The sequence below is a fragment of the Crotalus tigris genome, unplaced genomic scaffold, assembly GCF_016545835.1.
Source record: "Crotalus tigris isolate CLP2741 ecotype Arizona unplaced genomic scaffold, ASM1654583v1 scf7180000018057.1800818, whole genome shotgun sequence".
Lineage (NCBI taxonomy): Eukaryota > Metazoa > Chordata > Lepidosauria > Squamata > Viperidae > Crotalus > Crotalus tigris.
The window spans coordinates 756,582-774,414 of record NW_024096800.1 but is presented as its reverse complement, the minus strand read 5'-3'; the positions used below and the strand labels follow the sequence as shown (position 1 = coordinate 774,414).

Genomic DNA, 17,833 nt, shown 5'->3' with positions numbered 1-17,833 from the left:
CACCAAATATGATAATAGGTGGCGTCCAAACAACCACATCTCCAACATTTAGGCTGTAGGTCAGGATACATGAGAGACATTTTTTGTGGATCAAGGTGCCATCTATAAAACATTTTATAAAAATTCTCCCTTAAATTCTGGGCTTGTGTAAATTTAACATTCCTCACCCAGATAATTTCCCAGATATCCAGTGGAACTGGTTCTCCAAAATTCTGCACCCATTTAATCATACAATCTTTAATTAATTCTGATTCTGAATCCAGTTCCACTAGAACCCCATAAATTCTCTTAATATGGGTTTGTCTTTGATCCTTTACTTGCTTGAAAAAATTTTCATCTTCTCTAAGAAAACCCACCTTACGATCCAACTTCCATCTATCTGCTAATTGTCTATATTGAAACCAAGAATAATTTCAAATTCGGTACCTTGAGTCCACCTCTCTCACGGGAATCTTGCATGATTTTAAACTTTACCCTTGGTTTTTTCCCTGCCCAAATAAATTTATTAATACCTTTCTGCCATTCGTTTAAATTAATCTCATTCTTCAAAATCGGTAACATTTGAAACAAAAAGAGAAACTTGGGTAGGACGTTCATTTTAATCACTGCAATTCTTCCCATGAGAGATAGCTGCAACTTCTCCCAATTCCTCAAGTCTTTCTGTATCCTAACCCACAACTTTTCATAATTATTCTTAAACAGTTTTGCATTAGAAACAGATAAAATAACCCCCAGGTATTTTACCTTATTAACAATTTCAAAACCAGTCAGATTAGCCAAAATTTGTTTATCCCGAGTAGTCATATTTTTAGGTAATATCTTAGTCTTATTAACATTGATCTTGAAACCCGAAACCAGTCCATATTGATGAATCAGCTGCAATAACATTACTACAGAATAAATAGGTTGAGACAAAGTAACCACCAAATATTTGTCTAGCATTATTTTTCATATATCTACCAGTTATAAAACCAGATTGGTCCCTTTGTATGAGGTGGTGCACAACCCTCATGAGCCTATTAGCTAAATTTTTTGCAAAAATCTTATAATCAACATTTAAGAGAGATATAGGTCTGTAATTCTTTGGTAAAGTAAGGTCTTGATCCTCTTTTGGAATCAAGGATATAAAAGCACTGCGCCATGACGGAGGGATCTCTGAACCCTGTAAAATACTATTAAAAAGGTCAGCTAATGGTTGTATCATCTCTTCCATTAAAGTTTTATAATAAACAGATGTAATCAATTCCTTCTGGTACACTAATTTACCCTTATAATTTATTTTATCTATTATTCTCTGTCTCTGTTTCTTTCTTAATTGGTAAGCCAACCATCTCCCTGGTTTATTGGCATTGCAAAATGTATTTTGTTTCATAAACAATAAGTTAGTTGCAGATTGATCCGCCATCAACATATTAAATTGTGTTCTTAGCAACTTTATAGATTCTTTAATCTTTTCATCTAAAGGAGTTAAAATCAAAGCCTTTTCTTTTAATTTAATCTCATCTTCCAATTCTTTACGTTTCTGAATCTGCTTTTCTCTATGAAAATTATTCATTTTTATCAAGATCCCACGCATAAATGCTTTACCTGCATCCCATACCATTGACATTGGTGTCCCCTTATACATATTCAAAGCAAAATAGTCCTTTAAACACTCCTTTAACTTTTGAACATTCTTTTCTTGTCTAAATAAATTTTCATTCACCCTCCAGGATCTTCTCTCCTCTTTTTCTTGAATCAGCTCCATCCAGACTGGACTATGATCCGTCAACGACCTAGGAAAAATCTTTACATTCTTTACCTTATTATATAAATCCGTTGTAATAAAAAAAATCAATCCTTGAAAAGGATTGATGTCTATCTGAAAAAAAGGTGAAGTCTCTCTCCTCTTGATTACGTTCCCGCCAATAGTCTCTCAATTCCCAGTCTTCTTTCATATCAAAAAAGGCTTTAGGTAATTTAGCCTGTTTAAAAAGAGGAGAAGAACCTTTCTTGTCCCTTTGTGTGTCTAAGACACCATTCCAATCCCCCATTAATATCACGGATCTATAATCCAGCGAGATTATTTTCTGATGTAACAGTCTATAAAATTGTTCCTGTTGTTGATTTGGTGCGTAAAGTCCCACTATGAGTATTTTCTTACTATATAAACCAAGTTCAATCATTACATATCTTCCTTGGGGGTCTGATTCTACCAGACAAACTGGTAAGTTTTGCTTAACATAAATAACCACTCCCCCTTTCTTCCCAGGAGCAGGAGATACAAAATGAGATCCCAGACGGGCATTAACTAAATATTTTTGATCTTTAAGTAGGATATGAGTTTCCTGCAAGCAAATAACATCATTGTTATGTTGTTTTAAGTAGTGAAAGATTTTCTTTCTTTTCTGAGGGGAATTAAGACCGTTAACATTCCAGGTCAGAAACTTTGCCATCTCCCTTAACCAGGAGCCTGGAGAAGACTGCCTGAAGATCTGCCATTGCTCTATGTGTTGCAGAACTCTTGGGTCTTGCTCCTCCCACCGGCAATGAGGCACTTTCCAAAGAAGATTCTTTAGTTTCTTTCTTTTGTTGCTCCTTTTCCTTACGTCTATGTGCTGCACGGGTCATCCTCTGCTCTTTAACCTCTGTTTGACGTTGCCATTCCAGTTGTAACTTCCCGGCAGAGATCAGACCTAATGCTTCAGATTGCTGTTCCAGCTCTTTACCACTCAAAGGTTTGACGCTGAGCCTGCAACGCATCCCCGCATGGCTCAGAGCGATACCCATTTAGATGGAATTTCCTTTAAAATAATAACATCTTGAGCAGCAATCTGGAATCTCTTGTTATAAAAAGCTTGTATGACTTCATTACGCAGGGATCTCTTTGTAAAATAAATCACCACATCTCTGGGCAAATTCTTCTGCTTTGCAATCCAAGAATTAACTCTATAAACTTTTTCCACTTCTCTGCGTAATTCATCTTTATCCATATTCAAAGCAACAGCTAGGTCATTAAGCACCATCTCTGTCAAATCTTGATTCATGTCCTCCTTCAGACCTCTGATTCTCAAAGCATATTCCATTTCTCTATACTGGGACATAAGAATATCCTCTTGTGAAATCTCCATCTTCCTTTCCATATCTTGAAATTTATCCTCAAAAAAATCAACTTTATCTGCGACTTCCTCCACCCTTGAGTCCAACTTCACCACCACGGAGGCCAGGCCTGATAAGGCTGTAACTATATCTTGCCTCAAAATAGTATTATTATCCTCTAATAACTCCTTCATTTCCTTCATTTCCTCTTTGCTTTCAGATTTGGGATACAGCATTTCCCATTATGTCTTTAATCTCTTGTGCAGACAGGCCTGGCAAAGGAGGGGAGGGTGGGGGCTGCGCTGGTGGTACAGGTTTAAGTTGTTGTTGCACAGTTAAAGTTGTGGGAGAGGAAACCACCTTGGATAGTATAGAAGGCGGTTGTCTCTTTGAAGCCATTTTTCAAAACAAAATTATCTCTTTCCTTCTTTCAAAAAAAAAGAAAAGGGAAATAATAATTAAGAAAAAAACAAAAATACTGTAATCCTTAAAGTTCCCAAAAAAAAAAATCAAAAAAGGAATCCAAAGCTCACTCAAGAAGAAAGAAAAAGGAAAGTAGAAAGAGAAAGTCAAAAACAATCATTTAAGTCCATTTCCTTCCAGAGAAATAAGAACAAAGAGAAAAGAAAAAAAAAACCGAGCACTTTCAAAACGCCATCTTAATTGCTCTCTCCGTACCAGCAAAAAGGAACAAAGGGAAAAAAGACCAAAATTAATTAAAAAGGAAAAGTAAAATACTAAACTCTAAAAGAACATCCTTTAAACCGCCCTGTCCGCTTCAAAAGTAACTGACCGAAACTCTTTAACCACGGAGGTGGAAGCGACGTTTCCTTTTGCTTCCGAAGAAGCAAAAACAGCTGAGAGGCGGAGATAGGCAGGAGCTCCGAGGGAGCGCTCCATCTCCCCCCTCAAAGAAAAAATCCAGAGGGGGTTCGGAGGTTCTACCTCTACTCCTGCAGTCTCTACCCCTTCCCTTTGCCCGGGAAGGGGATTCCGAACCGCGGGCCAGTTGGTGAACGCTGCGCTCCGCGGATCTGACGCCGTCCCAGGAGAACGGCTACAAGGTAGCCGCCATCATCGCCGCTGCCTACCGGAAGCTCTCAAAATACCTTAGTTTTATCGGCTTTCTGGGAATATAGAAAAAAAAAATACCTTAGTTTTATCGGCTTTCTGGGAATATAGAAAAAAAAATTATTTTACTGTCTTTTACCCTGCTTAGAAATTGAGCTTGACCATACTAAGAAAACATATGTAGATTGTATGTATGTGTTTATATGTGTATAAAGAGGGAGAGAGTTTTTCAATACAATAAAAATAAACAAGGTATTACAATTAATTTAGGAAAAATTAGGAAAAATTGAACAAAGAAAAGAATGAAAAAATAGAAAAAGTTCAAATATGTCTTCCTGCTGTCTATTGAGTAATTATCTATTGAGCAATTAGCATTCTAACCTTTCCCCCAAAATATTTCCATTCAAGCTACATTTAATTCTTCAGAAATTTATTCTAGGATACCTGGTAGCTATAATGCATTACATAGATTAAGTGTTCAAGTTGAATAGTCCTCATTCAGTTTCAAGAGTTAAAGCAAACTAAGTTCTTCAAACTGCATTTCAGAATAAGGGAGTGAGTGATATTAAAGAAAATTGCTTGTTTGTTATTAATAACCTTTAAAACTTTAAATTGACCACATATCAGAGTCATTAGGAGAGAATTTGAAGTAAGGAGAATGAATGTCTCAGTGTGTTAATATTTGCTTAACTATCAATTCAAGATAGACAGTGTTGGACAAATGATCTGGAATTTTTTTGAAAATGTGTAACCAAGGAAGTTCCTAGTAGATTCTGTCCCTAGTGTATCAGCCTCTACTTTGCCCACTTGCTGAATGACCTGATGTCCTTTTTGATTTTTGTGAGGAGCTAGATCTTGGCAGCATATGATTGCAGTAGTTAAAAATAGACCATTTTATCTTCCGTGTCTCTGCCAAGAGAAGAGCAGGAACCTTTCCGCAGCAGCCATTTGGTAACGGTCTGATAATGAACCCAAATGCATTGATGGAAATGTAGACAGAAGAGCACATGCAGCACAGATTTTCCTCCAAATATAGCTCTCAGTTTATCTGTGATGATGTGCTGACTGGGGCAGACCCTTCACAAAGGTGAACAAAGACCCACCACCAGATGGATCCGTAGCTGGCTGACCGGCCGTACTCAGCGAGTGGTCCTCAATGGAACTGCATCTATATGGAGGGAAGTGTGTAGTGGGGTGCCCCAGGGCTCTGTTCTGGGCCCAGTACTCTTCAACATCTTCATCAACGATTTGGATGAAGGGATAGATGGGGAACTCATCAAATTTGCAGATGACACCAAGCTGGCAGGAATAGCCAACACTCCAGAAGACAGGCTTCAGATACAGAAGGATCTGGACAGACTTGAACACTGGGCACTAACTAACAAAATGAAATTCAATGGTGAAAAAAGCAAGGTTCTACATTTAGGCAAGAAAAACCAAATGCACAAGTACAGCATAGGTGGCACCATGCTCAATAGTAGTAACTGTGAGAGGGACCTCGGAGTCCTAGTAGACAATCACTTAAATATGAGCCAGCAGTGTGCTGCAGCTGCCAAAAAGGCCAACACAGTGCTAGGCTGCATTAACAGAGGGATAGAATCAAGATCACGTGAAGTATTAATACCACTCTTCCATGCCTTGGTAAGGCCACACTTGGAATACTGCATCCAGTTTTGGTCACCACGATGTAAAAAAGATGTTGAGACTCTAGAAAGAGTACAGAGAAGAGCAACAAAGATGATTAGGGGACTGGAGGCTAAAACATATAAGGAACGGTTGCTAGAATTGGGTATGTCTAGTTTAACGAAGAGAAGGACAAGGGGGGACATGATAGCAGTATTCCAATATCTCAGGGGCTGCCACAAAGAAGAGGAAATTAAGCTATTTCCCAAAGCACCTGAAGGCTGGACAAGAAGCAACGGGTGGAAACTAATCAAGGAGAGAAGCAACCTAGAACTAAGGAGAAACTTCCTGACAGTGAGAACAATTAATCAGTGGAACACCTGCCTCCAGAAGCAGTAAATGCTCCAACACTGGAAGTTTTTAAGAAGAGACTGGACAGCCATTTGTCCGAAATGGTGTAGGGTTTCCTGCCCGAGCAGGGGGTTGGACTAGATGACCTCCAAGGTCCCTTCCAACTTTACTACTATTACTATTACTAAGGGACAAAGCAAGCACACTCATTAACCTTTGGACTGCTGTATCACAAAGAATTTGTTACACTCGTTGCATAAAATGGAATTTTTTCCATTTTTTTTACAGCAGAATGTATATTATAATTTAGGCACACAAAATCATGACAAAATGGTGGGTTGCCATCCTGCATCTATTAAGAATTGTAGCCAAACACAGTTTTAATTATTAGGTTCAGAGTCTTTGTATTAATCCAGTACCTAGTCTGGTGTCTTAAGCAATTGCTTAATGCAGAAGGAGAAACAGATTGAGAAACACTGTTCTAACATCAAGCAGTTTCTCCGGCACTGAAAAAAAATGCAGTTCTTCTGTTGTATCTTTTCTCCAGACCAACTCTTGTTCCCCCCCCCCACCTCTGAGCTATGATGCCAAATAGATTCAGAAATTCTGGTTGTCCTCGACTTATGACCATAATTGGGACCTGAATCTCAAGTCACCAAATAAGCAATCATTGAGTGAGATGGCCACGTGACTGCTTCACTCACTGACTGCAGTTCTGATTGTGGTTGTTAAGTGGGCAGAGCAAAACATTTGTCTGCCATAGGAGGGCAGATAGCTCCCCTTCTGCTTGGAAGGAATGCCTGCACTGAACTGGATAAATGAAGCATTGTAATCTCCACTTCATTTCTACAGCATAGCGCAAGAGCTCCTCTTCACTCTATTCACGGATCTTTGGTCTCAAAGATCTGAGCTTCATTTCTGCAGCCCAGCACAAGGTTTCCCTCTCCCCCTGGCAACTTAGCACCCTCCCAGATGGTCTCCCCATTTCATTTCTGGGAAAGCCGGAAGATTGATCTCTGAGTTCTTGGTAACCATTTGTAAATGCAAACAAATTGCCAAGTATTCAGGTCATTATTACCTCGCCAGTGTGTGTGCGTGTGTGTGAGATGACATGATGCTGGAAGTGCTTTATGGATTGTAAAGCTTGATTTCTGAGCTGTTGTAATTTAATGATCATTAAACAACCAATCGTGTTGAGGGCTACCTGTGGTCCTCCCTTAATGTCTACTCATTCAGTGATCGTTTGAAGTAAAAGCAACATTGAACAAGGGGACTTGTCGTAGGTCTTTGGCTCCAGCCATCACAGACTTCCCACAGTCATGTAATCACAGTTTGGGTGCTTGGCAACTGGTCACAATCACAAGCACCCCACTGTCACATAATCTTCATTTGCAAACTTCATTCTCAGTTTCCAATAAGCGAAGTCAATAGGACGCTAGCAGGAGGTTGCAAATGGTGATCATATAATCATGGATGCTGCGACTGCACAGGATTTGCTTAACGATGGCAACTGGGACAACAAGAACTGCAGTCATAACTTGGTACAGTTACATGATATTGCACCTTGCAATCATATTGCTTTACAGTAGATTTCTTGGTCCCAATTATCATTGGTAAGTGAGGACTACCTGTAACCATAGATAGTTTTTATAAGTCTGCAGGGTTTGTGCCAGGCTTTGAATATGTAAAAAATATAATGCAAAACCTCTTAGGATCTAAATAGAATATGTTGTAGCTATAGCAGCGAATCAAATAGACCAGCCAGCTTGTCTGTTGTGCTCTTTTCCTTTCAGTATTTTTCATGCATCTCCAATATATTGTGTAAATGTGTTCTGTAGGGGTATGGAATGTGACTTTGTGCACAGAATTCAGCTTCCTCAGATTTTTATGATCACTTGGCAAATGAAGCACATTTCTAAACATTCTTGCTGTGAGTAATATGTGGAAAGAGCATGGTCAAATATCTGCTGAAATTGAAGTCTATAGAGAGCTGGCCAGATAAACTAAGTCAACAAGGCATTAATTTAGTGTATAGCTTTTTGCCCTTTCCATATGACAAGTCACACGAAACTTTAACATTTTATTCTAAACATGTATGGTGCTTATTATAAGACAAATGTAGATAGCATTTATGCAAAAACAAGTTTGATAAAGTATCTCAAACTTCTAAATGAAAAATACGGAAATCCCTGGGTACCAGTAATTTCAATGTTTACTTAGCATATTCATGAGGTTAGCTTTGGCTAAGACTTTTAAAATCTTCCATAGTTGACAATAAGAGTCCTGGATTCATTTGATCTTTGTAGTTTGAAATATGCTCTAATGTAACTTAGACAATTTTTCAAGTAGTGAAACTGCAGTTCATATCTGGTACTTTTAGCTGAGCATCCTCAGTTTTGAAAAGGCTCCAGAAATTCTAAAATGAATCAGCCAAAATAGATGAAATAGCTTAGTATTATTGCTTGTATAATGTTTAATCTCTCTGGTGACTATTCATCCTTTTCTTACTGCTTGTTAAATCTTGTTCATGGTGATTGTTTAAACAGCCAGAATTATGAGTGGCTCTTTTTCTAAAGGGCAAATGGTAAGAAAGTGGAAAATTTAGCAAATAGATAAGTTCCTATCCACAGCACCTACTTTAATATTGAAAGTATGAATAATGCTTGTTAATGGTCAAATGGTAAGACTTGGTTTCGTGGCAGTCCTATGCTCTTTGACAATTTTTGTCTCCTAGTACAACAGGGGCATTGAGGAGGCATGGAAATATAGGCCACAGAGATATAGAAGTGAGAATTATTTCCAAATTTAATGCTGCGCTCTTTACTCCCAATGCATAGTTTTTAGCTGGTTTGCTTCAACCCATATTGCATCTTTCTTTGGAGAAGCAACTGTATTTTGCAGTTTAGTGTTACTTTGCATAAACAATCATTTTACGCAAATGAAACAGTAATTTTATTAGAAGCTACATTTAAAAATATAAAATCTATACAAATTTTTTAAAAATAAAAGATTTAAAAGAAAAAATAAAAAAAGAAAGGAAAAATAATGTAGTAAAGAAAAAGAAATAAATAAGCTACTTTTCCCTACATCAAAGCAAGAACAAACACTTTAGTAACTTATCATCTTCTCTTAAAGTACAACAAATGATCCCTTCTTCCCATATCCTATGCCTTATCTGTAAACAAATCCCTAAAGACTTGTTGTTTAATCCTCAAGTTTGGGGGAATAATCTTCATTTTGCCATTTCTTCGCCCAAAGCCCACATTAAATAATCCTAAGCCTTAGCTGTCATAGACTTACCTGAGAATTTTGACTACCCTTGCAATAATATTAATTATTGCTGTTACTTTTATTGCATAACTTTGCAAACATCCTATATTAAGTGCTTCATGCTTTGTTTTTTGCTTAGAACTAACTTCATTTTCTTCTGCAGTTTAATTTTGGAGATACCGTTGTCAATCAGGCTATCCATACCATTGAATATTGCTTAGGATGCATCTCCAACACAGCCTCCTACCTGCGTCTCTGGGCACTCAGTCTAGCTCATGCACGTGAGTAGTTTCTCCATGACTTATCTGAGCATAGTGAAGAGGAAAGGCAAATTCCAGCCATGAATTAAAAGATCAATTTTTCCTTTTTATTATTAGTGTAAATGAGGGGAAGGCAATCTAGTACTCTGTATGAATCATAATTCATAGTTTTTTATTATGACTCCTATAATCCTTTGCTTTTGGCCATGTTGACTAAAGTGGAAGTTGGAATCTAAAACAACTTGGGGATTATGGCTTGCACTATTCATTTCTTTTATTATGCTGCACATAAAGTTAGAATGCTAGAAAATATCACGCGCACCCACTATTTCTTGGTTCCTTATCAAAATCTTTTAAAGTACTATTTATTACAGTAAGTATAAAATGTCTCTTGAATCAGGATTTGTACTTTCCACTGTGGAATGGGTGGGCAGTTCTTTAGAGGAAATTGTTCCTGGGGTGTGTTTCAGATGTATGACTAATTTGAAGAACTAGCATCTCTACACTTTCTAGGCATGATCCTTAGATACCTTAAAAAAGGCAGCCGAAATGAGGTTAGAGCCTGCTGGTCTCTTTTCTCCAAGGCTAGTTTTCATTGATTTACAGTTTTTTTCTCTTCACAGAGCTTTCTGAAGTCCTCTGGACCATGGTGATTCACTTGGGTCTCAGTATCAATAATCTGGCTGGTAGTTTGGCCTTGTTCTTTTTATTTGCTGTCTTTGCTACTCTAACAGTAGCCATCTTATTGGTCATGGAAGGTCTTTCAGCCTTTCTGCATGCCCTCCGTTTACACTGGTGAGTGTCAAATAGTTGATTTTCTGCTACAAACAAGCCAAAGTCATAACTCGGTAACTCTAGTATTTGAATGTTAGATCTATAAAGACTTAGTTTTGTACCCTGCCAACTCCTGATGAAATATAGGTAACAAGCTAAGAAGGAACCTGTGTAAGATTTTGTAGCATTTTGTAGTATTGCAATCAAGCAGAGCAAATAATAGTTTGATTAGAGTTAGAAGGTTTCAATTCAGGGTAGAGCCAAGACTGTTTTTGTGTTAATACCTAATACATAATGTCTATGTGTCTTGATTATCTGACTCACTACTGTAAGTAAAGAGTTTTTTCCTCATTTCCTCAGCTAGTGTTTGATTCATGTTTGGTGACTCTTTGCATTGGGTTCAAAGGTTGTACAAAATTTCCAAATAGCATGACCATGTTCAGTCCATTTCCAATGAACTGAGGCTGTCTTCAGCAGTATTGCAGATTATATATTTCAGACTGGCCAATTCAGATCATGGAAAGAGAAAGAGCTTTCTTCCTGCAATTTAGTTGGTTGAATTCACATATCGTGCTGATTTTGGCAAATTGGGAATACAGCTAATATGATTTGTAACCCATGATTCTACTAAGAGTAATATACAAATGGTTGCTTAGTAACTTATTGCTTGATGCAGAGTGGTAACTCAATTATCTCAAGGTGAGAATCTGAAGAAATCTCTTGTCAATTTTATTTTTAGCAATGACCCAATTGCAGGATGCTAGCTATTCTGATGGGGGAACTGCCAAATTGAATTGCCTTTCTCCCCTCTCTGCCTTGGCTTCTATGCTTCCTTAGTGTTCAGCTTGAAGAGAAAAGAGCTTCCCTTAGTGCACAGGAACTTTATCTTTTACTATTGGGAGAAAAATGGGAAGAAAGCTACTTTATGATTCTACCTCTCCTCTTGTCTGCATTGTATCATAGTGGAATCTTTCTCAAAAGTGGGCAAAGCAGAGACCTACCTACAAAGACGTGTTTATTATGTAGAAGTATGTAAAACCATGCATTCTTTTTGACGGGCCCATAGTGCCAATGCATAAAACATAATTCCACCTTCTCATTGATTTATTACATAAACCTTTTCTCAGTTTTAAAGGGGTATTCTTGATTCTTGAAATGGTATTTGCCAGACTGTTTTGCCAACATTTATGGAGTAAGTATGACAATGATTGTGAACTTTGAGTATGTGATTAATCAAATGGATTATAAGTTTGCATGCTCTTATTTTTGTGTGCTTAGACTATTTCTTCAAAGTCTGACAGGCAAAGATTCTCCAGAATCTAACTTCGCTCTATATAGCCTTTTCTTGGACTTGCTGTGCTTTGAGTCATAGCTTGTAGCACTTTTTTTTCCTTGCCGTTTGATATTAAGTTGCTTATTTGTTGGCGGGGGTTTCTTTTCTTGTCAGGGAAGTCCAGCTTTACAGAACAATAGAAGCTACACTATTTGCAATCATGACATCAACCACTATCTCAATCTTGCAGGAGGGCCCAGAGATCACTTTCCTTACCCTGCCTTTTTTTCTTTGTGCCAAGTTCCAAACACAAAAACTTCCCACATATTTGAAGATAGGAGGTGTTGAATCATTTTTGGTTAGAGCAAAGTTCACCATCAATACCCAGGCTTGCAGAAATCTCTGCTGGTTATATGAGATCTTAAACTAAAAATTTTGCTTGAGAGAAAAACCAGATGTTTTTCAAAAGATGTTTCTGTTAATAAAAACAGAATAAATGGTGGACAGGGGAAGAAGGAGTGAGGTTCCCATACACACACACACACACACACACACACACACACAGTTTTTTACAATAACAATCTTTAGTATTTAGTAAACAATATATTGTCTGGGTTTACACATTTAACAATAATACAGTTTCCATTCCTACCCTTTATTCTGTTTTTCTAACCATTTATAAAATTTTTCCCACATTTGGAAGTATTCTGAACCTTGTTTCTTTTTCATTTTCAATGTAAGTTTATCCATTTCTGCACAGTCCATGATTTTCTTAATTATATCTTCTTCAGATGGTATTTCTTCATTTTTCCAATACTGAGCAAATGTAATTCTCGCTGCTGTTAATACATGTAATATTAAGTATAATATAGTTTTCTGAAATTATACCTAAAAGAAATAGTTCTGGTTTATAGTCTACATGTGTTCCTGTCATCTTCTCTAGCTATCTATGTATTTTTGACCAAAAGTGTTTTGCTTTAGGGCATGTCTGCCAAAGATGGTAATACGTGCCTGGGTTTTGTCTACATTTCCAACAATTGCTAGACATATTTTTAAACATTTTTGCTAGTCTTGCAGGTGGTAAGTGCCATCTATAGAACATTTTATATAAATTTTCTTTATAAATAGCTGCCCTTGTTATTTTATAGTTTCTTTCCCATAAATTTTGCCATTTTTCTAACTCTACATTTTGCCCAAATTTTTTTGCCCAAGTTATTGTTTCTTTAACTTGTTCATCTTCCATCTTTAAATTTAACAGAAAGCTGTACAATTTCTTAATCAAGTATGACAATAGTATCTGGTCAAACGCTGTCTGATCTTTGTAAAAACCATATATTTTTACATCTTTCTTGTATCTCATTTGCATTTGCAAATGTGGCCACCGTGATAGCTCTATGCCCTGTTCTTCCAATTCTTGTTTTGTTTGTAGCTTTCCATCAGTATTAGAAATAGCTTTATAGTCACAAGTTTCTCATAATTAATTAAATTTGGGTGTACAAACGCCTCCATTGTTAAAATCCATCCTGGTATTTTCATGTAAATTCTCGATTTTATCTTTTTCCTTGTCAAAAGCAATGCATTTCTTACATAGTGGTTTTGAAAGTATTTATGAATTTTATTCTTCTCATACCATAGGAAAGCATGCCACCCAAGTTGTAGGCTATGTCCCTCTAGGTATAATAATCTTTTGTTTTAAGGTTTATCCATTCTTTTAACCATGCTAGTGCAGCTGCTTGATAGTACAAAACCCAATCTGGTAGCCCCAAACCTCCATTTAAAAAAATTTTTTTTTTGCTTCTTGTAGGGAAGTTTTAAAACAGTATTACACTTAAAGAGTAGATATGTGGTGGTAGGCATAATGAAGAAGATAAAGAATTTGGAACTCTAGATTTAAGGTGAATGTATGTAATGTTTGGCTGTGGGAGTTGCATGTTCAGTAGATTTTTTCTCCAATAAAATTTGCAGAATGGTGACAGATGAAGAAATTGGAAAAAGACGTCCTATTGATTTAATGAGCTTTCACTTTATGCATTAAGTTGTCATACAGTAACAACAATTCTGGCTTAATATACCATAGCATGAATAAACTCTATTAGAACGTATGCTGTTGGCTCCATTTTGTGCTTAGCTTCCTTTGAATGTATAAACTAAGTGTGGCTGTTGGGTCTTTTTCAGTATGGCTTATTAAGCTTGGATTGTGTCTTACCATATTTATGAAAACCTTCCTACTGAGTCAGAGCATTGATCCATCCTGCTTTCTGGGATCCTTTTATCTAGAGGTGCCAAAGTTTGTACTTGGCAGACTTTTGCCTGTGAAGGACTGGTTTATGAAATGAGTCACCTTATTTTCCCTTAGTATTCATAAGCTGTGAATGTGTTTGCTGCAAGGGAGAATGGAATGAATTCTTTAAACCACTGGAAAAATACTTTCCACTTCTCCTTGTTTTGCCATTCCTGGCTGGGATGGGTTTATCTTATAATTTTTAGGCAGTTGTACATTCCACAGAGATGATTGCCCTGGCTGAGTCACAAACAACTTTTCAAATAAATCCTGGGTTTTCTTATTTCTATGGCTGCATGAGAAGACAGTGGATATTTTACAGTTATATAGTGCTGGTGGATTAGATTCTACTTCTTGTACCACACAAAAAATTGTTTGGCCAGTTTGTTGAAAGGCTGGTAAGATTCATTTTATTAGTTTAGATTATGGGAGACTTGGAGGCAGGGGTGGAGTTGTACCCACGAGAGCCTGAGCAGCTTGAAAGTGGATCATCCAAAGACAATCATAGTTGTGCTATTGAAAAAAGGAATGTTTAGGAAGGAGTTCCCTCTCGTGACATGTACAGTATTTGTATGAGCAAATTATACATCCCCTTCAAGTTAAGAGTGAAAATCCAAAAGATAATTATGACCAGGAACAGAAATAAGGTTCACCTGGTTCACCAAACTTACATAATACATTGGAATGAAATTGTTCCAGATCTAAATGACAAGATTTATAGAATTTACAGGCTAAATGTAAGGAATGGCTGCTATTCCAGAAAGCTAGGCCAAGGGAGTGTGAGCAGCACAGCAGCAGCAGCAGCAGCAGGTAACTTGGTGCCAATAGGATATGACACATTTCATGCCACAGATAAGCTGAACACTCCACTGAGAGTTGTGTATAGGCAGAAGGGGTGGGGAGAGTAAGTTTTTGGAGTCAATATTCTCAGCTATGGACTTTGGAATATCCTAGAATTTAATCTGATTTAGAAGAGGAGAAATTGTGTTTCCCGGCTTTTATTATTTTTAAAGAGGTTCTTCTTCCAATAGTAAGATTGTGGAGCTTGCCCCATGTTCTCTCTCTTTGAATAAATAATGCAAAAATCTCTAGGCTAAGTCTGCAACAGTCAGTGTCATTCTTTGGGGCATGGGGAAATCCTTGTTTCTAGATACAGGTAGTCCTCAACTTTCAACAATTCGTTTTGTGACTGTTTGACGTTACAATGGCATTGAAAAAAGTATCTTGTGACCATTTTTTACCGTATGACTATTGCAGCATCCCCATGGTCAGAGGGTCAAAATTCAGATGCTTGGTAACCGATACATATTTATGACAGTTGCAGTGTCCTGGAGTCATGTCCTTTCGCAACTTTCTCACAAAGTCAGTGGGGAAGCCACATTCACTTAACAACCTTGCTACTAACTTAACAAGTCAATGATTCACTTAACAACTGTGGCAAGGAAAGTTGTAAAATAGGGCAAAATTCATTTAATAATCTCTTGCTTAGCAACAGAAATTTTGGGCTCACTTGGTTGTAAGTCAAGAACTAACTGTTCTCTGTTGCTGTTAGCAGAATTGCAGCAATTCATAAATATTTCTGAGCTGGATTGCTGCTTGCTTTTTGGTATTAAAAGTGAGATAGATGAACACCCCTTTCTTCCCATTTGGTTGTATTTCATACCACTTTTGTCTGATATTGAAGCACAAATGCTAATTGCCACAGATATTTGCTCTTAAAAGTTCACTGACTCTTAGTTTTGTGGCAGCAATTTTTAATGTGGACAAATGGGACTGTTTCTTTTGCCCCTCCCCAACTATGCCAATCAACAGCTTCGGTATAAGTGAAGAGAAGCAAAGTATGAAGTTTTTTTTTTTAGGTCTTAAGCTGTTCTTCTGTTGGTGAAATTGATAATAATGCAGGGGTCCCCAGCCCCAAGTCCACTGCAGCATACCAGCAACCAGTCCGCACAAATAAGAAAAGCTCCATCCGCGGGATGCAGGCAGCACATAAAACCATGTACCCTCTGGTCCATGGAAAAACCTCTCCACGGAACCGGTCCCTAGTGTCCAAAAGGTTGGGGACCTCTGCCTTAATGGACAGAACAGAAGGTGGGAATGGCAAAAGAGAAGTCAGAGTGCTGGCCTTGTCGATGGCAAAGCAAAGGTGATTACAGGCTACTTTAGGGAGTCTCCCTTTGCTCTGCGAATATTTTTTTCCTAGTTCATGAGAGGTTGCATGCAAAATACTTTATCAGTAAGATAAATTTTAGAACCTTCCCTCCCATTCTTTGCACTCCACATCCTCCACTTATTAGTAGGCTGCCCACTCTTCATTGTTTGCCATTGTTGATTGCTGCCTTAAGCAATGAGTATCTGTCCTGCTTATTGTTTTTGTAGCAGGGTTGGGTAGTCAATTGGTCAGATGTGCTTCTCACTCTCACTCTTTTTGTTTTCATAATCCTTAGTAATTATACTACTGAATTTTGGCTGCAAAAAATAAGAAACGCTGTACAGATAATCCTCCATTTAACAACCACCAATTGGGATCAGAATTTCTGTTGCTAAGCAAGGTATTAATTACCGTAAATGCCGGCGTACAAGGCGACCCGGTGTATAAGACGACCCCCGTCTTTATAGCCGGGCCGCATTCCTAGAACGTCGTCTTATACGCCGGAAATTACCAGTATTTCCGGCGTATAAGACGACTCGGCGTATAAGACGACCCCCGTCTTTGGCGCCGATTTCAGCGCTCGTGGAAGTCGTCTTATACGCCGGCATTTACGGTAAGTGAGTTGTACCCAATTTTACAACCTTTTTTGCCACAGTTGTTAAGTGAATCATATGATGGTTAAGTGAATCTAATTTCTGCCATTGGCATTGCTTGTTGGAAGATGACTAGAAAGATTGCAAAGGGTGATCGCATGGCCCTAGGAATTTTGATCATGTGACTGTGGAGATGCTATGATGGTCATAAGTAGAAGGACTGGTCGTAAGTCACTTTTTTCAGTGTTGTTTTAACTAAACAAATGGTTGTAAGTCGAGGGCTTCCTATACAGTTTATTGACACTTTCATCCTTGGCCTCCAGGTAGGATGATAATCCGGTTCCTGATTTAGGATATAGTTGAATATAGGCTATGATGGAAAATATGTATCTGGAGCATATCATTTCAGGTTACAGGTGGGGGCTTATAAAACTGAATAATTCTTAATAAACAAAAAACATGTACAATGAAAATAACATATAGGAAGAAAAGTTTGATTGAACATCGTTCCTCTGATAAGCTGTTTTGCTAAGTATAGGAACTTTAAGTGATGGCTTTTTCATGTCAGATTTTAATCAAGTATTCGGCCATATTAGCCTAACTTCAATATGCTAGTAGTGAACAGAGTTAAATGACACTCGCAAACCTTGAATTATACCAAATGTACAGTTTACAAAAAATAAGCAGTAATTCAAACTGATAGATAATGAATAAAGTCTTTCCCATTTGCTTTCTTTTCCCTAGTTTCACATTTACCTACAAACTAACTGAAAATTTTGTTTGTTCCTTACAGCCTCATTACATTCTGTCCTTGATGAAGTGTGTGTATTTTAGTACAAGCAGTGAGATGGATGTTGTTTCTAAAAAGAGGCCAGTATTTAAAATGTTCCATTAAGGTGGAAAAGCAGTAAATAATATTTTGAATTTTCTCAAAACCTGGCAGGCAAAAAGGGTGGAAAATGTTTCCTACCATGGGGCCAAAAGAAGATCACCAGACCTGTTTTTTTAATGAATCATGGAGTTTTTCTTTCCATGTTTGATGCCTGTTTATGATTGGGCAGCTTTTCAGTATAATTCTCTTTATATTCTGAGTGGAATTAAAATTAG

The 17,833-nt window shown here is 37.5% G+C and overlaps 1 protein-coding gene across 9 annotated transcripts in view; it reads left to right on the top strand.

Annotated features, from left to right (window-relative positions):
• Positions 1–17,833, top strand: part of ATP6V0A1 (ATPase H+ transporting V0 subunit a1) — a 61,059-nt gene that overhangs the window by 39,955 nt on the left and 3,271 nt on the right. For 8 of the 9 annotated variants that reach the window (XM_039347236.1, XM_039347235.1, XM_039347234.1 and 5 more), the window contains 2 exons: positions 9,557–9,674; positions 10,277–10,448. In XM_039347236.1, the coding sequence (XP_039203170.1) occupies positions 9,557–9,674; positions 10,277–10,448 (290 nt within the window). Of the gene's footprint in view, positions 1–9,556; positions 9,675–10,276; positions 10,449–17,519; positions 17,597–17,833 lie in introns of all 9 variants that reach the window. The other variant, XR_005557164.1, reaches the window with a different exon arrangement.